Here is a 20983-nt window from a genome sequence, read left to right on the forward strand (position 1 = left end):
GTCACAAACTAGCATCGAGGAGAGCTCAGGAAAGATCCTCGGCTCTCTCCAGTTTGCTTCAGTAACGAACATCTTAATGAAAGCCAACTGAAAGTCTAACCAGGATCTGGCGCTCTTGAGCAAATGTCAGGTCCAGGACAAGCTATCCTCAGTACCTCTGATTCTAAAGAACCGGCTTCGGCCGTGGGCAAAAGTCAAGAATCTGTCAGTGTCAGTCCCTCTTCAGTTTCCCTCCACCAGGGATTACCATCCACACAGACGCGTCCTTAAGCGGCTGGGGAGGGTACTCCCAGGTCAAAAAGGTGCAAGGAATTTGGTCACCCCAGTTCCGTCAGTTCCATATAACGTACTGGAGCAATGGCAGTCCTTCTTGACTCTGAAAAGATTACGCCCACCAAGGTACTCCCACATAAAGCTAGTCTTGGACAGCGCAGTGGTAGTACATTGCATAAACAGAGGAGCTCCAAGTCACGTCATCTAAATCACGTCATGATAGCCATCTTCTCCTGGCAGACAAATTCAGTTGGCATCTTTCCTCCACCCACATAGCTGAGTAAGAAACGTCATAGCAGACGCCCTAACTCCCGATCAGTAACCCCTAGAGTCGGAATGGTCTCTAGACGAGAGTTCGTTCCAATGGATCCTTCAAAGAGTCCCAGGGCTACAGGTGGATCTCTTCGCATCACAAGCGAACCACAAACTACCGTGTTATGTAGCCCCCAAACCTGGACCCTCTGGCTTAACGCCCACGGGGACGCCCTGGCTCTGGACTGGAACAACTGGGAGAAGATTTACGTCTTCCCTCCAGTGAATATCCTTATTATGAAGGTCTTAGACAAACTCAGGACATTCAGGGGTCAAGTGGCTCTAGTAGCCCAGACTGGCCGAAGAGCAATTGGTACCCCCTGATCCTGGAACTGGGTCTTCGTCCCCTTCGGATCCCCAGTCCCCAAGCTCTCCCAGTCAGTACAAACGAAGACTGTGTTCGCTTCCTCAGGGATTCTCAAAACCCTAACTTTATGGATTTCATGAAGTTTGCGGCAAAAAGAGATGCGAATATTGACCCTCAGAATATTCTTTTCCTGGAATCCGATAAAAGGGATTCAACTTTGAGGCAGTATATGCTGCCGTCAAAAAGTTAGCAATCTTCCTGAGAGAGTCTGATATCAGAATCATGACAGTTAATTCTGCTATATCCTTTTTCCTGCAGATCTTTATTTGAAAAGGGTTTAGCAGCTAGCACGATTACGACAAACAAGTCAGCATTGAAAAAGATATTTCAATTTGGATTTAACATAGACTTGACAGATACCTATTCTCGTCTATTCCTAAAGCATGTGCTAGACTTAGGCCCTCTGTCAGGCCTACGTCAGTTTCATGGTTCTTAAACGATGTTCTAAAACTGGCTTCCGAAACCGATAATGACACATGCTCGTTTATGATGCTCCTAAGAAAAACTCTGTTTTTATTAAGCCTAGCTTCAGGAGCAAGAATTTCAGAACTGTCGGCTTTATCCAGAGATCCGGATCATATTCAATTCCTTCCCACGGGGGAAGTGCTACTTTCTCCGGAACGTAGCTTTTTTAGCAAAGAATGAAGATCCTTTGATGAGGTGGGAACCTTGGAAAGGTACTACCCCTTCCACAAGATGTTTCCCTTTGTCCGGTCTCAACCTTACGAGCCTTTCTATCCAGGACCTCCTCTTCCTCATCGGGGCCCCTCTTTAGGAGGGAAAAGGTGGTACTTTATCCACTAAAGGCATCAGCAACAAATCCTGTACTTTATCAAACAAGCCAATCCTGACTCCTTCCAAAGCACATGATGTCAGGGCAGTAGCCACCTCAATTAATTATACTTCCAACATATGAATTTTGCTGATTTAAAGAAGAATATACCGGATGGAAATCGCCGACAGTGTTCAAACGTCACTACCTTAGTCCTTGGAAGCTCTGAAATTCCCAGCAGTAGGCAGCGGGTAACATAGTTTCCCCTGACTCTAGCTAGATATGTAGAAGATTCAGTCTCCTTTCTACCTGCCTCACCCAACAGTTCGTCTATTCCTGCCTTGTTCATTAACATTTACCTGTGTCTTAGCTGCTTTATGATTGTATAAGTGGCCCCTTTTGTCTGGTTAGGGACACTCACATCTGATTACCATACTGATCTCATAGAATGTTATCCCCTTATTATTTTATGCTAGGGGATACATCATAATGCAATGGTTACGGGTTTTGTATATTAAGTCATATACATTCCTAAGATATTTTATTTTATCATTGATCAAATATTTATGTAAATTTTATACTATTTGCTATTTCTATTTTTGATACATGTTGTTACACAGATTTTTATTGTGATAGGTAATCATTGTACCTATTTGTATATATGTATTACCTTATATTATTAACATAATTAGATTTAAGGGATAATTTAAGCATAATTCTGATTTTGCTTTACTGTGTACTTGTATCTTTTAGCAATTATATTCATTCTTTTATTTTGTATCTTTCATTTGAGACCTATTTTGTTTTTTTATTATATTTTATTTTACTTTGTTTACAATCTTGTGCTGTTCTCTGGTACGATTTCGCGCAAGCGACACGAGCTGAGCCAGAGGAAAAGGATTTTGACGTAAGGAAAAATCTATTTCTGGCGATTGGCTCGTGTCGCCAGCGAAATACCCCCCCCTACCCATCCCTTCGCTCAAGATTGTCTGCTAACTTCAGGATGGCCACTAGAGGCGCAGCAGTCGCAAGCGTGGGATGGTGTAGTAGTAGTACGAGCTGCTCCCTCTGTGGGACGGCTCCCTCCTTGGAGGGTTTGTAGTGGGAGATTTCTCATTGCATTTGCTCGTGGTAGTGGTCCCTCTCACGCCTAGTGTTCATCACCGACACCCTCCTAGAGGGTGAGAGAGTCAGTCATACTGACCTTTTTCTTATTTTATTTATTCTCTGGTATGTGTTAGTACATTTACCCTAGAAATAAATAGATTAAAGGATATTTCGCTGGCGACACGAGCCAATCGCCCAGAATAGATTTTTCCTTACGTCAAAATCCTTTTATGCGTCCGCTTCTTACCTCTAGCATCATCTGATCTCATGGGGTGGCATATGAATAGGTAAATACACAGTTACATAAAAGAAATGATAAAAATGGTGTTTGCTATGTCTTTCAAACACACACACACAGTAGGGAATTCGTGCTTTGCCAAATGTCTCATTGTGTGGAGTAGAGTTTGAGTTGTAGAGCCTTTTCAAGTGGAATATGTTTGAAAAAAAAAGTATTTATTCGTTTAAAATCAATATAAAAAACATATTTGACTTTGCATATTTTCATTGATAACTATTTTCATTAAAGCAAAGGAAATATGGCATAATTTTTGCTGTCTTGAAAATGTAAACAATACGTGGCACCACCCGGGAGTTCCCGGACCACAGGATGCTAGTTTTAAGAGGTTCAACTGTATTATTACAAACTATTTTTAAAATGTGTCCACAACTTTTTCAAACATTGGGACTGGTTGATGCAACAGTAGGAAAATTTGTTGTGATTAGCTCTGGGTAAGGGAAACTTTGACACTGTATAGTGATGCTGTTTTAGTAGAAAACTCTAGCATTAGAATGAGAGAGAGTGCTGTTTTTCCGCAGTAAAGATATCTACTTTAATGTTTGTACCATTAGAGCAATATTTAACTCTAAAAAAAGTTGTGAAGGAGTGTTTATTTTACTACATTTTATTAGATCATTTAAAAGATGTAATTACTGTAGCCTATACGTAGTGTTAAATACTTTAATGTAATGACTTTCTCTTGCAGGTTATACCAGTCTCTGTCTTGTGTAAAGATTATATAAGTAATTATCCACAAAAGAAAGGTTTGTTTGCAACATGGACAGAGGAAATACACTGTAGAATCATTATCAAAGAATGTTTACGGGTTTGTATATTATTGTTTTAAGCATTATTGTTGCGACACTTTCTGAATATAAATTGGATGTTTTTGGATATATTTCTAGCCCTTAAAATATTTTCATTACTGAACTGTTTTTATCTTTTGCAGGCTGAAGCTACTAAACTTGAAAATCAAATAATATCAGCGTTAACAGATTCTGATGTAGCAGTTAGAATGGCTGTAATCAGTACATCCTCCTCCTCTAGTGCTGCAGATCATCTAGCCATGGTAGTACTTCTTTATAATTATGTATATATCAATAATAATAATTTATAAAACTCATAACTGTGTGAGTCACTAAAATAGTGAAGAAGTCCTTAACGATGTCACTGTAAATATATATTAAATATATAAGTAAAGCAATAGCTTTCGAAAAGCTGCTCGATGCTTCTTCTCAGTATAACTTAAAACAGTAAAGACCATTTGTAATCTGAAGACAGCCAATTCCATAGTTTCTTAACTACAGAATTGGCTGTCTTCACACTGCAACTGTTTTTCTTGTGTCAGTAACACTTGCTTAACTTGGAATTGTAAGGTTATCATTGAAGTAAAAAGTTTTAAATGGAAAAATGTTGCTGGGCCATGAGGGCAGGTGGTACACTTGGTAGGGAAGGTTGGGGGACACTTGTCCCCTCCTCCACAACTGGCCGGGGGAGATCCCCAGCTGCCATACTTCTGGAATGAGAGAGACGGAAACAATAAAACTTTCTGCTGGGTAATGCTATGCTAACAGAACACTAGTTGAGCTGAAAGCTGTTGTTACTAATGCTGATGTAATGGTACACTACTAGACATACTTTGTGATGCTATATACACTAGTAGAGAAGTTACTTGTAAGGAAAAAGGTTTACTACTGCTCAGTTATGCTATGCTAATGGACTATATGCACAAGAAGTCAAGACAGCAAGAGAAAATGAAAGAGTTAAAAGAGTTGTCGTAGACAGAAGAAACTGGTAATTGTTCCGACACGGCATACAAACCTTCGTCCTTTTACAATAGGAAGGTACTAGCGGCAGCTGGATAGGTCGTAAGCTTTCGAACACGGGGTTCGGTAGTTTAACTGCTTGTCCGACAGGCGCGCGCGCGGAGACTGGGAGGTAAACAAACCACTTTGCTTTCGGCCTGCTGGCGTGTGGACGTGTATCATCGCTCTCTGCCCGCTTCATCGTCGTTTGCTTTCGCATGATTGTGTTTTTTTTCTTTTTCTATGTATCTAGTGAAACTGAATTGTAAGTACAATCATTTCATTGAATTCAATTGTGAATTAAAGGATCTTGGTTCACAACGCCCTCCGATTACCCGAGTGCCGGACTGAAGGGCGTAATTGCGGGAATTCTTTTCCCAGAATGATCCTCGTATTGTTGTATGCTCGGTGCGAGGGCGGGAGCGCTCGCTCCGAGCGTATATTGGGTTGGAAATGTGTAGATGAAAATCGTAAGTAAGTGCTCTTTTCATTTATATTTTTTTGACCTGTATGCCCGTTGCCGAACGAATGCGCTCGGCACGAACTTATTCAGTATGAAAGTGGGAATCGCAAGTACAGTATTCTTTTTCATTTTCATATATTATTTTTTATTGTAGCAATACTCATTTTGGATCAGTTTCCGAGCTTACCCGAGATTGATCTTCCTTCCCCCTTTTTATTTTGAATGAAGTGAAATCGCAAGTGCAGTTTTCTTTTTCATTTTCATTTTTTTATTGAGATTGCATTGTTGACTTGGATCAATGTTTCCGCTATTCACGGGAATTGATCCTTCCCCTTTTGTATTTGTATGAAGTGAAATCGCAGCGCAGTAGTCTTTTTCATTTTCATATATTTGTTGATTGCATCAATTCATTATGGATCAAGTTTCCAGAAACCTTGATCCATAAAGGTAAGAAATGAAACCTTTCACCCTTGCGCTCGGTACCAGAGGGCGCAAATGCGCTCGATCCGAGCCCTTATTCATTGTGAGTGAATCGTTTTGCAAGATGCATTTTCATTTTGTTCCTTATTATTGATTGCATCAATATTATTTGGTTCAAGTTCCGCTCAGTCAGGGAATTGATCCTTATGCCTTGTATTCGTCGCCGATGGCACGATTGCTCTAGCTCTTATTTTGGTTGTTGGGTACATGGGTGCTTGTGTAGGGGGTGGGGACGAGACCCCCCCCCCGCTCAGTTCCCACAGATGGCTCTTCCCCTTGGGGGGGGGGGAGGTTATCGGTGTTCTCTCCTCGCCCGAGTCCGTCGAGCGCGGGGGAGGGCGCTCGGTGCCCGATGTACAATTGTATTAGGGGGTCTTCCACTCGTTTCGGGAGGGGGGATCAAACCCCCGCACGAAGGGGATTTCCCCCCCATTTATCGCTACTACTATTATTTCCGCAGGTGCACTGCCACGAGCGTGGGACCTTGGTAGGTATGGGCGTCCTTCCAATTGCAGAGCGTGCTGGTGTCCAGGGGCTGCGGTTCTATGTCTGGGCCTACTGCGGTCACCCATGGAGTGTGACCACGCAACCAGGTGACGACGTCCCTCCTGCACCTGGTGTACTCCCCCGCCTCACGTGGTAACAGTCTTGCCTACAGCCGCTGTGAAGTGCCGTTCGCCGTACCGAGAGGGGGGCGTGCCGCCGCCGCTCGTGGTTGCCGCGCTGCAGCGACCACACTTCCGCTGCCCTAGAACTCGCCCCTGGACCTGCCGCCGGTACCAGGATGTTGCTGGCTGCTGCTCCACTTCCTGTGTTCCGGTGCTGCCTGCCGTACCTGCCGATTCTGGGATGCAGTTGCTGCGCTGCTGTCCGGCCCTGCCGTTGCTGCACTGGCTGTTCCTGCCGTTGCTGCGCTGGCTGTCCCTACCGATGATGTGCTGGCCGTGCCTGCTGTTCCTGAGATGCCCATACCTGCTGATGTCGTCCCTGTTCGTGGTGGTACTACCCCAGACTTTGGTCTGTCTGTACAGGTGCGTCCGGGCCCTGTGGCTTCGGCTACAGCAGCCCCGGCTCCGCCCTGATAGCAGATCTTAACGTCTGTCCTGAGGAAGCTGACGAAGAAGAGGAGGAAGGTGTCGTGGTCGTCGTCTCATCTTCTTCATCGTCGTCGGCCGCCGCCTCTTCCCCTTCGACTTCTAAGGCTTTACAGCCGAGGAAGAAGAAGGTCGCCTCCTCCCTCCTAAGAAGCTTCCTCGGGAGCTTCTCGGGACCCGTCTCACCTCGGTGGGACGGGAGGGTTCCTTCCGCTGGTCCTCCTGCTCCTTCGGGAGCGGGGCCCGTCTCTTCTTCCGCAAGGAAGAAGACTACGGGGACCAGAGGGGTACCGGCTAACCCCGGTACTTCCTCGCCTGGTGTCAGTGGTTCTGCCACTGCATCAGGGTCCGTCTCGGCCGCCTCGTCGTTCGCGGGAGGTACCGAGTGTACGGTCCGCCTACCAGCGACCGTGCAGCCAGGAACCAGACCTCTGAGTCCGCTCAGCGTCAGGTTCACGGCACGGGGCGGAAGACTGGTGACAGCCGCTCACGCGACTCTCACCAGACCAGCTCTCGCTCTCGCGGCGAACAGCTGGCTACCCGGGGACGTACGGTCCACGGACCTGGCCACGGGCTGAGGCTGGGAAGAGGTCCTCCCGTCGCCGGTGCCAGCCACTGGCTGGAACCAGCGACGTGACGTGCCGTGAGGACAAGCACCGGTCTCACTGTGACAGTGGAGCCTGCAGGTCGCCTGACCGTCGCTCTCACGAGAGCGATCGGGTACGGCAACCAGCACCAGCTCTTCTGACACTCGAGATCGGGGCCGCTGTGCTCAGTCCAGCCGTTTCTCCCCCCAGCGAGACGGTTCGACCAGGCCTGCAGCTCGATCGCCACCACCGCGGGTTGACGATCGCCTGCAGCCCTCCAAGAACCTGCTGGTTCTGCCAGCGAGCAACGAGGGAGCGTCAGGTCTGCCTCTCCCGTACCTTCAACCACCTCGGGTTTACACCGGGAGGAGCGAGGTATTGAGGAGTGATCGTGAGGGGTGCGCCCCTCATGATCCCACCACAACGCCCTACGTGCCAGGCACGGTTCTTGGACCGGCCAGGGCGTATGCGCAAGTGGATGGGGAAGACCGCGAGAGGGCTGTCACTGTTCCCCCTTCTTAGGAGGAAGGTTCTCGGAATATGCTCTTGTTCGAAGGGCTTAACGGTCCCACTCTGCAAGATGCTGTGACTTCCGAGATCCAGAGGAACTTTGCCGAGGTTACGGCGCTGATTCGTCAGCACAATGACCTCGGGGAAGGATCGCCGCTCCCACCAGCAGAGCCGTGTCTCGGCTCGAGTCGTTTTGGGGCCCGAGAGGGAACCCAAATCGACGGTGGGGTCGCCGCGATCGGAGCTTGCCGACTGTGTTAACCAGGTAGTCTCTCGTCTCCGGACAAGAAGGCTCTCTCAGTTCTGGACGGTCGAACAAGCTACTTCACCTCCTCTACTGCGACAGAGGCGTTTATACGTGTCTTCGGACACCGTATTTAAATACCCCTTCGGTCCTCCTGAGGTTTCGACCTCGACGAGGACTGAAATGAGTCGGAGCGGTATCGGCTCTCTACTGTCAGGTGTCGATCAGCCCCACCCAGACGACGTTCACAGTGGCGGCAGACACTTACCTACAGTATGAGTTCGTAACCCTCCTCGGGAAAACGTTTTCTCCTGACGATACGTTTTCCCAGGCTCTGAGAGGCCATCGCCGTAAGGCGATGGCTGCTCCTTTTCTTCTCCAACTGCTAGATCCGCTGGGAAGGCGAGCCAGTATCCAATTCCTCCCCCATTCCCTCTCTCCTTACGGCTACGAGGGAAAGGGGAGGGATCCTACAGAGATTTCTCTGTAAGATCCCACGTTAGGGGCTGCGCTACCGGGGGGGGGGACCTTCGGGTGGTCCTACCTGACGTAAGCCCCGGTCATTGAGGAGGGATCCTGCCCCTTTCTCGATTTCTACGGGAATCGAGAGGACCACCAGCCGATATCGTCTGACGAATTCGGTGGGGGTTTCGCAGAGTGCTTAGAATTCTACGGAATTTCTAGCGCACTCAGAGTGTTCGAGTTTTTACGATCTCCAAACACTCAGGCGAGACCACGGTCCAAAGTGAGCGAGAATCCCCGATAATTGTTACACGATAATCGGGAACCTCGCTTATGCTCGAATTCCTGTAATTTTCTAGCATTTGGAAGAAGACCGCTGCTGAAAGAAGAGTATCTCACAGTAGGCGCTTAACCTGGAATAGAGAAGAACGGACGGGAACTTCCAGTTTGGCTTGAACTATCGTCTTCGGTATTCTGTTCACCATTGAAGCTTTCCTTTAGGAAAGACTTCTCCTTCACTCTCTTGAATAAGAGAACGAAGGCGGTCGATCTCCAATCCTTATTCTATCCTCGAGGGGAAAAGAATTTAGGATGGAGGTCGTGGTACAGAACCTACAAATATACTACGTATATTACCCTCGCGACATGATTCTTTAACAGTTGAATTGTCCGTGGGTAGGCGCATACCGTAGTTAACTCTACGGTTTGTGACCGAGACGAATTGTATCTTAATTGAACTGCAACTCGGGGTTGCCTGCAACCTCCCAGCAGTTATCAGTTTCGATTTTAGATACTTGGTATTGTCATGACAACACCAAATCAGCTTTTGTATTTACCGAAATCCGTTTCGGTTAAATATAATTGCTCCGAGCGTATTCTTTATGCTCGATGGTTCTAGCCGAACGCATTCCTTCGTGGAATAATGGATTACCTGGCAACTCAGGATGACGAGTCACCGAGAGCTACTGCGTATTGAACTGCCTGATAGCGGCTCAGTATCAGCTAGGTCTCTGAGATGCACGGTCGGTTACGTCTCTCTCTCCCCTGGTTGGATTGACTACCGAACCGTATCTCTGCCCAACAATCATGGACTTAGGTCTCTGATTAACGGGGATTCTCGCAATAATGAAGGACCATCTACTGCTGTGACGCTCGATTTCATCGCCTTCGACATTGCGAGAATTTTCAACAGAGATATCTCTTGGACTCTGTCATCTTTCTGTTTACCGCACGGTAACAGAAGTCTGTACTAGTCAACCGCTGCATCGCACTGCGATAATGCGAATGATTTTTGCAGACATCTGAATTTGTCTTCAAAATATCTCGTATTCGTAGGTGTGCAATTTCATTGCTCGCCCCGAATTAACAGATATGTCAGAAGACATCGCCTACTCTCCGACCTGACAGCTCTACTTCCAAATGTTCAGCCCATGAGAAGCAGTTCTTCAGCAGTAGTTCCCTGTCTTCATTACTGGAAGCGCTCCGCTTTTATTGCAACTACGGTCCTCACCGGACAGCAATCAATAGCGGTTAGCGTTCTCAGTCTTTGTAGCACAGGTTCAGAATCTTGAGAATCCCTCTCTCGGTTCAGCTGTGAAGACGTAGGTTGCATTTTCTGTACACCTTCGTCTTCAACGTCACATAGTGTTGTTTCTCCTTACCCGAGAATCACTATACTATGAGATATCTTGCCATCAAGGACCGCGGTCTCTAGAAGGCAATTGACTTTCGCCTGTTGGGCACATGCCTTAAGAGAGTCATCACCTTGCCCTTCTGCATCGGTGACGAACAAATTATTTGTTTAGTCTCTTGGCATAACCCTGTTAAGGGCGAAGGTCACGTGACTTGCTCGGGTGCTTGGACAACTTGCCTCCTACCGAACGCAGTCAGTAGGCAGCTGTCAGAGCGCCCAAGTCTGTTACGAACTTCGCTGTGGACTTAGTTCGGTTGTTCCATAACAATCTTTCTTCGTCCTAACGGCTTGTCACAGTACCCATACCATCGACACCCAACATTGAGTGTCGGTGTCCTATCCACTACCGAGAACAACAACTTCGCTGCAGACGGATAGACCAGTATGGGTACAGGACATCACCGAAGTCGAGAAGAGGGATAGGTCATTCGAAATTCCCTTCTTTTCCTCTGAGGTAATTGCATGACTTTGCCTGCGAAGTCAAGCATCCAGGGGATGGGGATTCGTGACGCTCGATTTCGTACCGAATTCGTAGCGAAGACTCTGAACCCTTCGGTTCCTGACGATCGGTTAGAGTCCTTCACAGTCCCCTCCCTAATGGACTTCACCGCCTTCGATGCGAAGGAGATGCTGCTTTGTCCTGTGAAAGCGCGACCGCGCTTTCTGAAGAAACTCGACATCCCACGCGGAGTGTTGAAGACTCTTCGTCAGCAGCCAAGATGACCTAGAAGTACACTCCCTCGAGTTCACAAGAACTTCTCCGTGGCGCAGGCTGAAGGCAGGGGTCTGGACAAACCAGACCACTGGCACCTCCTTCTACCTTTTGGATATTGCCCACAGGTCCTTGGATCGTTTTCCTTAGGACCCTGGTGGCTGCTCAACACGTTGTGTAGCTAACCCAGACCCTAGCAGGCTGAACAGCATCGAGTCCTGGTGTGACTGTAAGAATAGATAAGTGAATGAGAGAGTGACTGGCTTCTCTTCCTATCTTTTTCTACATCTACCTGTGGGTAGAGGGATACGGTCATCACCTTGCTGGATAAGGACGAGATGCCGGTGAGCTACTCGACAGAGCCCCATCCTATCCCTTTCACTAGGGATAGGAGCGAATATCCACCACTCTCATCCTGACAAGGGGGGGAAGTGGATGCCAACAAGAGACAAACCATAACGTTGTTGCCTCTTGCAAATAGGAACTTGTTCTTGTTTGCTGGTACGAAGAGATACGCTTGCCTCTCTCTTAGTACTTGGTCCAGAGGTCTGACCATTGATCCTGCGGTGCAACACCCCGATCAATCGGACAGAGGCTTGGATCCCTCCCTCGCTCTTAACGACCAGGGAGGCTTCCAAGGTTGGGCGAACACCAGTCTGTTCACAAAAGACTCAGATTCCACCCACCAAGAAGTGAGTCTTCCTATTGTAAAAGGACCGAAGGTTTTGTATGCCGTGTCGGAACAAATGACAATTTGTCCAAAATTGCATTTTTCCTAACTATACAAACCTGAGGTCCTTTTACACATAGCCCCACCTCATGCCACCCCTCACTCTGCAGTTTTTGCTTGGGCCAAAAGCAAAAGTGATTTGTTTACCTACCAGTCGCGCCCGCGCGCAGCCTGTCGGACAAGCAGTTAACTACCGAACCCCTTGTTCGAAAGCTTACGACCTATCCAGCTGCCGCTAGTACCTTCCCCCGTTCAGCCTGATTCGCAAGGTGATCAGTCGAGCACTGGTCATCCCGAATGTCAGGATGATCCTGATGGCTTCCAAAGGCTGCCACAGGCCATTTGGTATCCGGACCTGCTGGCTCTTCTCGCAAGAGAACCGAGAGAGATTCCCCATTGGCACAACCTTCTCGGCCAGCCACACGTCGCGGCGTACCACCGAGCAGTCCAGTCCCTACTCTTCACGGCTGGCTGTTATCCACCTTCTCTTGCGAACGAGAAGCTTTTTTTCGTAGCGCAGCAACAGAGATGGCTGGGGAAACGTCCGTCAGTCCTCTGCAGCTGTGTACCAGGGGAAGTCGGCCGTCTTCGGTGGTTGGTGTCGTAGACGGGGTGCCTATCTCTTCTTCAAGTAGCCACTCTTGTCTTCAGCCAGTAGCGGTTTTCCTCGTTTTTTTTTCTTGTTCGCCGAGGAAGCTCCTCTAAGTTCCCACAGTCAAAGGGGATACAGAGCCGCCTTGTCGCTCCTCCTGAAACTGACGGGATTGGACATCTCGAACTCGTTCGAGATCTCCTTGCTTAGGAGCAGCTTCCAAAGTCTTGCCAACCCAGGGAACTCAAATGACCCTCGTCTTGCTGGACCTGGCATCGGCGAAGAGAGTACGGGAGCGTCATGCAGATAATGATGTGGATGAGATGCTGCTTTGTCCTGGGAGGACGCTACGGCGCTATCTGAAGAGAACTCGGACACCTCGGGCCTGAGTGTCGACGCCTCTTCGTTAGCAACGGGGTCAACAAGAAAGAAGTACAAGAACACTCTTTCGTCCTGGCTGCGTGAGGTCTTCAGGAGGGCGTATGAGGCTGATGGTAGTGACGACATCCGTACGTCCCGTCCGAGAACTCACGAAGTCAGAAAGTAGTTGGCCCCTCGTTGGCGTTCGTAAGAACTTCTCCGTGGCGCAGGTATGGAAGGCAGGGGTCTGGTACAACCAGACCACCGGCAACTTCCTTATACCTCTTGGATATTGCCCATAGGTCCTTGGATCGGTTTCCTTAGGACCCGTGGTGGCTGCTCAACACGTCGTCTAGCTAACCCCAGACCCTAGCAGGCTGAACAGCATCGAGTCCTGGTGTGACTGTATGAATAGATAGTGATGAGAAAGTGACTGGCTTCTCTTTCTATCTTTTTCTTCCCCTCTACCTGTGGGTAGAGGGATACGGTCATCACCCTGCTGGATAAGGACGAGATGCGGTGAGCTATAGACAGAGCCCCATCCTATCCCTTTCACGAGGGATGGGAGCAGAATATCCACCACTTCCTTCTACAAGGGGGGAAGTGGATGCCTACAAGAGTCAAAACCATGACTTTGTTTAACTTTGCTCCTGTACAGGAACAAGTTCTTACATTGCTGGTACGAAGAGATACGCTTGCCTCTCTCTTTAGTACTCGGTCCAGAGGTCTGACCATTGATCCTGCGGTGCACACCCCGATCAATCGGACAGAGGCTTGGATCCCTCCCTCGCTCTTACGACCAGGGAGGCTTCCAAGGTTGGGCGAACACCAGTCTGTTCACAAAAGACTCAGATTCCACCCACCAAGAAGTGAGTCTTCCTATTGTAAAAGGACCGAAGGTTTGTATGCCGTGTCGGAACAAATGACAATTTGTCTAAAATTGCATTTTTCCTAACTATACAAACCTGAGGTCCTTTTACACATAGCCCCACCATGGCCACCACCCCTCACTCTGCAGTTTTTTGCTTGGGCCAAAAGCAAAAGTGATTTGTTTACCTCCCAGTCGCGCGCGCGCGCCTGTCGGACAAGCAGTTAACTACCGAACCCCTTGTTCGAAAGCTTACGACCTATCCAGCTGCCGCTAGTACCTTACCTATTGTAAAAGGACCTCAGGTCTTTGTATAGGTTAGGAAAAAAAAATGCAATTTTAGACAAATTGTCATTTTGAAGACAGCCAATTCCATAATTCAGTAACCTTGGAATTGGGTGTCTTAAAATTATGACTGATTTTCATCTGTCAACAACACTTTTGGAACTTATATTTTTTGTAAAAACTTTATTTCAATGGTAAATTTAGTGTTTTAGTCAGTGATAAGGAGAATTGAGCAGATTCTTGAAAGCTCTCATTTAATATATATTTTAAAAATATATTTACACTACGGTAATACCCTGAACTTACAAATCCTTTATGGTGCTGATAGGGCACTAGACAAGTGCCATAAAACCAGATTGCTGTTAACCAAGAACTAGGGAAAATTGTAATAATGTGGTGTCTTGTAATAGTCATTAGTATGGGTGTCATTAGAAAATGTTTGCTCATACTCTTTTATTCATAAAGTGTGTAAGGCAATGCCAAGTTATATTTTTATTATTATAACTTGGTTACGGAGACCACTAGTTCACATTTTATAGACATTCATTGGGGTGAGCCAGCCCGTACTACTAAAGTTAATGCAATACACTATATGTATTGTATCATCATCATCATCATTTTCATCATCTGCAATGTTTTACATGTAATAATAAAGTAGAAAATTACTCAACAGGACCAGAGTATGCTGCTGCACAACGCTGGTACTGTATATGGCCTTGATATCTATTGAATTTTACATTTTTCTGTCAATTTTTATGGTCAGCACACTGTGTAAGAGGAGTCATTGCAAATTCTAACTCCAGTCAACTGTCTGTTGCGAGAATGTCAATGCAGACTTGTAAGCAAGACCACTGTGCTGTGTGTATGCATATATCAGATATGCTTAATCGGGTTTTATACAAATTAAAATGATAAATTTGTGCCACATTTATTCCTCTCAGAAATTTTACATAAACTGTCAAAGTTACTACTATCAAAGATAAAAAAATCTCACAATGAAAGAGTGCAGGAAGGTAGATGAAATTGTCAGGAAAGCAGAATTAGAAGTTGATGATAGGAATGCAGCTACAGTAAAAGAAAATTAAAATGTTAATATATGTTTAGTAGTACCTGTGGGTTGGCATGGGGTTATGTAGACCCTGTAGCTTTTATGAAGTAAACATCAGAGAGAGTACATCAGAAATCAGTCATATAAGAATTTAATATAAGTTGATTATGATATAGGTATACACTTTAACATAATAGCCATTGCTTAATGAATAATTATTTTTCAGATGTGTGCGGTGACAATATTTCAAGGTTTGGGATTTTTGGCATTTATAATAGCTGAGAATGACTCAACAGGGCTGAGACGAGAAAGGGAACTGCTTAGGACTAGCATAGACACAATGAGAGTACTTGCAGAAAAGTAAGAATAATTGTTATTGTTGTTCATACTATTAAATATTAATTCAACTCTTCTCTCTCCATTTTTAAAGAGACGACCAGGTTGAAATCCAATTGCTTCAGCTTTCATATAATTTTCGTGTTGATGAAATGGGAAAGTACTATCCTGGTTGGGATTGGAGTTCATATTTGATCTGTGGACTTAACATGGAGATTGCTGATTTCTCATATTAATTACCTTAGAGATCAACCATTATCAAAGGAAAAGTCTGCTGCTTCCATGGGATCTGCTGTATTTGGCTAACCAGAATCTTTGTCAGGGATGATGTCTTTTACTTCTTTTGGTAATATTCCAAGTCTCAAGGAGCAGGTTAGCTGTACACTTATTCCATAATTTTGCTGGTTCTTTTTGTTTAGAGCAAGCTACAAGATGGACAATTGAGAGAGCATTCCTGCTTTGAAGAAAGGTCTTGCTTTTAGTTTGCAAACATTTTTCTTTATTGCTATGTGGTGCTGAACATTATTTTAAGGGCTAGAAAGCAAAGACCTCTGCTTTTGCTACTTCCAGCATATTCAGGCCACCTCCACCATTTCACTGCGATATCCCTTTCGTCTACGTCAGTTTATGGTTATTCACCACCATGCAAAGATTTTTGCAGTCTTTTGGATGAATGTATTGTTCTTAAATCTACCAGCTTCAGGGTTATATCACGACTTGAACATTTTCAGGTCATCAGACTGTTTTGAAATTAATTTAACAAGACCACTCAACCATATTACTAGATTCAGGGCTTACCAGTAGAATTTGTTCTAAAATGAAAAATGAAAAATTGCTGTGCATCCTTGACTTTTGGCGAGCTGATCTTGTGGCACTTTTCAGCGCTGGTGAAAGCATTTTACAGCTCCCTTACATCAAGTTACGGTGCTGTAAGTGCCACTGATAATGGTAACGGCAAGAAAAGGCATCAAGTTGATAGCACTGCAACTTGATGCAACATTGAGTTACAGTGTTACAATGCTACGGAAGCACCATTACGGTGGAAATCAACTTACAGTGTAGCACTGGAACGGATCCCCACCGCAAGTTGAAGATACACTGTAGTAAAGAAAACTTAAAGAAAGTAGGTGGTAAGCAGTGTTACTAGGGTTGAAGAGATGCTGTACAAACAAACTACCAACTACAGTGAGAGCAAAGTACATTGTAAATGGTACCTCTATATGGGGAAAGTTAAAAAATCTAGAGCTAGTTGTAAGTTAAGTACAAGCATAAATTTTCTTTTATTTCTGTTTGCAGTTCTATGGAGTGAGGACAGTCAGGATAGATTTAGAAATTATAAAAAACTCAAAAGGAAACGATTAGGTAAAGACAAAGGCACTTTCTTAATAATCCACCAAGCAACTTTTGCTTTCTCATCAGCCTGCCTTACACACTTTTTGAAGAAATAGAAAAGTGAACTAAAAAAGAGGAAAACTGCCGGGTTGTACCCTCGAGTAAGGGAACTGAAACCTAAGACCATGGAAGTCCATGGCTCAATGGCTATGGCACAGTTCAAAGTTGGAGACCAAGGATTGTATTCAGAGTAACCTTCTCTTAGAAGGCTTGTCTACCAAGACTAAAGGGTCCCTTCTACCTGCTAATTTGATTTTGGAGTGTCTTCCTCCTAAAAAGAGTCATGCCAGGGCTAAAGTTTTCTACCCTAACTCATGTAGGCAGGGATATAACATCCTTAAGTGAATGTTGCAAAGAAAAGCTTCATTATCCCATTACCAATGGTTTTTATCAGTGTTTCATGTCTTAGTTTCAGACAGAGATCTGTGCAATGATGATTTAAAGATTGGTTTTGTCATTATCTGTGAGGTTTGCTTTTTTATCATCACCATGATTTGTAAATTTATAACAAAATATGAATTCGATGGTTATGGTAACATTTACAGTGATAATAACAGAAGTAATGATAACTTTTCCATATTGTATACGAAGTTTGTTTAACTGTTGATATTCAGTATGAATGAATGACTGCTAAAAGGCATTTCAAGCTGTAAAAGAATTTCTATCTCCTTTTCTTTTCAGGTTTGAGATTGACTGGAGGAAGTGCTTCATATCTATTTGTCTTTTATATGTGTTATGTAAAACCTTGAAGGTTACAAATATCTCCACACAGGTCAGTCTCCTCTATAATTTTTTTTTCATGAAACTATTAATTTTCCATGCATAAACATTACTCTAAGACAGACCACATTTGTGGTATTCGAATGTCCCAAATACTGTATTCTTTTGTTTAACAGAGAGGAGATGAATAGTATTAGTATTGCTTATGCACCACCTGGATCCTGAGGTCAACAAGTCAAATGCCTCTTTTTGCACAGTCTGAAATGTTAATTGTGAGGTCAGTAATGTTAGGATACTGCTTGTATGATTAGTGGGTTTATGTGAAGTAAATCTTTTTTAATGAAAAATCTGATTTTTTCAATGCAAATGAACATAGGTACAGACCAATTTTTTCATTCAAACCAAATTATGTACAGCCAAAATTCAATTAAGATTGGGGTTTCAAGCCTGAATGAACCAAAATGCTGATAGTATTCTGCAGGGTCCATGGAGAGACATTGAAGACTTAAGATAAGTGAAAGATCCAATTCTCTGGTCAGTACAAGGGCCACATCTGAGAAGAGCCTCCTGATGATGAAACAAGGCTTACATTATGTAGTAGATGTTAACTTGAGTAGAGGACCCTTACCACATGTGATTCATAATACAGTAGTATTTAGAAACACTTTTTTTCCATCAGCAAGGATGCCTTAATTGAAGGGATGAGAAAAGAAATACTGTAATTGTTTTACTGCTACTACCATTCTGAAGAATGTGTATCCATCCATTTAAGGAGTGACTTAGCTGAGTAAAATTCAGCCAAAGTTGATTGGCACCTTAAAGTATCTGCATTGAAAAAAGTATGAACATCAAGAATGATTAAAAACTACGGGAGTGGTGAAAGCTCTGCTTTCTTGGACTAGGTTCTTTAAATGTATCATTGATATTGAATTGTTGGCTATCCGCTGGTATTAGGGGTTAATAGGGGCCTTTCTCTCACCTGGTCACATGATTACACTAATTCATAGAAGGGCACTCTTTGAAGGCGAGTGTGTTGCAATATGCTGAAGATTTTATGCTCAAATTTTGAAAATTTACAAAATAGTATTTCTTTCAAATTGCCTGATTTTAATAATTATTGCCCAGAATTTTGTTTTAGTCATTTTAGTACAGTTTATGCTATGTTTTGTATACAAAACACAACTTGCAAGTTTTTGCATGTTGATGGTTGTAGGAAACTTCTCTCTCTTGAATTTTTACATATCTTTTTTTTTTTCAAGAACTTATGAATCAGCTAATCCCTGAACAAAATATTTGCTGAGAAAAGACTGACTTTACCTAAAATTACAAGATTCAATTTTTTCAAAGTTGTTTTTTGACACATCCCTAGTGATACAACCTCATTCTAGTTAAGGGAGGTGGTCTTCAGAATATACTTTCCTCTCCAATAGCAGAACTATGTACCACTTACAAGATTAGTGTTGAAATTTGGAAGTAGTAGCTGGAGTTGCTAGTTTTATGGACTACGTATTATTGGGGATATGTGAATCTTAGTTACCCAAACTTATGCTTTCTAGGGCTAAGTTAAACAAACATATGCTCTCTAGAGCTATGTATTATAGGTTGGTAGGTTGTTCCTAATTTTATTTTATGCCATCATCTTGCCTTAAATACTTAAACTACCCGATGCCACCCGGCTAGTCTCCAAGCAGAATTTTGCACCATAACCAGTGATTAATCATCATTATATACACATTTTCTTCCTATGGTGCCTGACGACTAGTAGACAATGCAAGCTCTTACCAGATAACATCCAGTTGAATGCATCTATTAGGATTATTGAGGATTTCTCCAAGGAGAGACCATAGATATAACCAGTTGTATAAACAAAATGTCAACAAGGTGATTAATTCCAATTGGATGAGTGTGCAATTCAGAAAGCTAGGGCCTCATTCACCTACATCCTTAATAGCTGCTTGGCAGTAGTGAAAGTATATTGATTAGTAATTTGTAGAATCATGCAAATGCATATATATTGGTTTGCTGATATGATGCCTAGTGTCGTGACATGCTGCTTAGACGTCACAGGTTCGTGCCTCCCCTTGGGCGATGAATAATCACTGGCTCTGTATCAAAAGTTGAAGGGCCCGCTGACATTGCACGACCGTGTTATAATGTGTTGCTACTCTGAACATGTAGTCAAGAGGATTTCTTTAAAAAAATTTTCTTGTCATTATTCAACTAAAATATTTGTGTTAGGAAATAAGAAATTACACCTATACGTTTATGAAAATTTTGTTTAATAATATATATTTGTACCATTTTTTATAAAAAACTTGCTGCACAAAATCATTTTCTTAACACTAACTTTAGCATTAGCAGGTATGCTAAAAACCAGCACCTGTAAAAGCATGTTGTGATAACTGTAAAACTGTGAAACTTATTTATTATTTTTCTTGTCAGTTGCTCCTTTCATATTCACTTAAATATTAGTAAACATTTATGGTTCCAGGTGAAGGTGATCACCCTAAAAGCCATGAAGTCATGCATTGTAGGTTTTATCCCTCCATCTATGGCTATGCTCATGAACAGTGAGAAGCAAGAATCAAATAGTGTGGAGCATATGGGTAGTGTAAGTACATTTGTAGTTTGTTTCGTTAAATATAATTTCTTATGGATCATTTAAAAATTTATGTTAGGTGTTCTACAAGGCTTAACATTTAATTGGGTAAAAATGGATTCATTACTTATGTAGAGTTTCTGATATCATACATTATTTTTGTGGTAATGTTAAGAAATTTTGCTTGGAAATGTGTTTGAAAAGTGATTTATTTCTTACAGTTAATATAATAAAACTCCAGTTATCTTCATATAAAAAAAGTCAAACCACTTGATGTATAAAACTTTAACATTAATAATAATATAATAATAATATGAAAATTAAGCTTAGGCATTTACTACAAGCTTCATGAACTCAAAATTGAGGAGGGCCACCAGTTTCAAAGGCTGGGGGGCATGTACCCCCCTCAGTTATGCCTATGACGCTTACACTCCACTATTTAAAGTTTTTTTTTTTTTTATAGCTGTATATCATTATTATCAAGAGCAGCTTATTGTGCAAGGGGAATGGTATGCATTATTTTATGTAGGATCACCTTTATTATAAAGTATCCGGAAAACTGAATACAAGTTGGATGTAATCTTGTGTGCTATATGGCTAGTAATATGTTGTATATAGTTGTTATAGATTATTAAGTTTTTCATTTTTATTTTTAAATATTTACAGAGGTTTAAAATATTTCTAGGTGTTGAGTGACTGCTTAGCTGATACAGAATGGGAGGTGCGAGATTCAGCCTTGGAAGTTCTCAATACTTGCATGACTCTTGCCAAAGACAGTAAGTCCATTTTTTATACTCAAGATAATTCAAAACTAACTTGTGTGAATATATTTGTATGTTCAGTTGTCATGTACATAACCAATCTACCTAGAGCAATAGATCTTTTTTTGTTTTTC

At 43.6% G+C, this 20983-nt stretch overlaps 1 protein-coding gene across 1 annotated transcript in view; it reads left to right on the forward strand.

Annotated features, from left to right (window-relative positions):
* The first annotated feature begins 357 nt into the window (after nucleotides 1-357).
* LOC135210456 (uncharacterized) overlaps nucleotides 358-20983 on the forward strand; it is a 55162-nt gene continuing 34536 nt past the window's right edge. The window contains exons 1-7 of the mRNA XM_064243351.1: nucleotides 358-399; nucleotides 3815-3934; nucleotides 4058-4177; nucleotides 15268-15401; nucleotides 17451-17541; nucleotides 19981-20100; nucleotides 20774-20864. Coding sequence (XP_064099421.1) covers nucleotides 358-399; nucleotides 3815-3934; nucleotides 4058-4177; nucleotides 15268-15401; nucleotides 17451-17541; nucleotides 19981-20100; nucleotides 20774-20864 — 718 coding nt within the window. The remainder of the gene's footprint in view (nucleotides 400-3814; nucleotides 3935-4057; nucleotides 4178-15267; nucleotides 15402-17450; nucleotides 17542-19980; nucleotides 20101-20773; nucleotides 20865-20983) is intronic.

This window comes from Macrobrachium nipponense, chromosome 39 (assembly GCF_015104395.2).
Source record: "Macrobrachium nipponense isolate FS-2020 chromosome 39, ASM1510439v2, whole genome shotgun sequence".
NCBI classification, from domain to species: Eukaryota; Metazoa; Arthropoda; class Malacostraca; order Decapoda; family Palaemonidae; genus Macrobrachium; species Macrobrachium nipponense.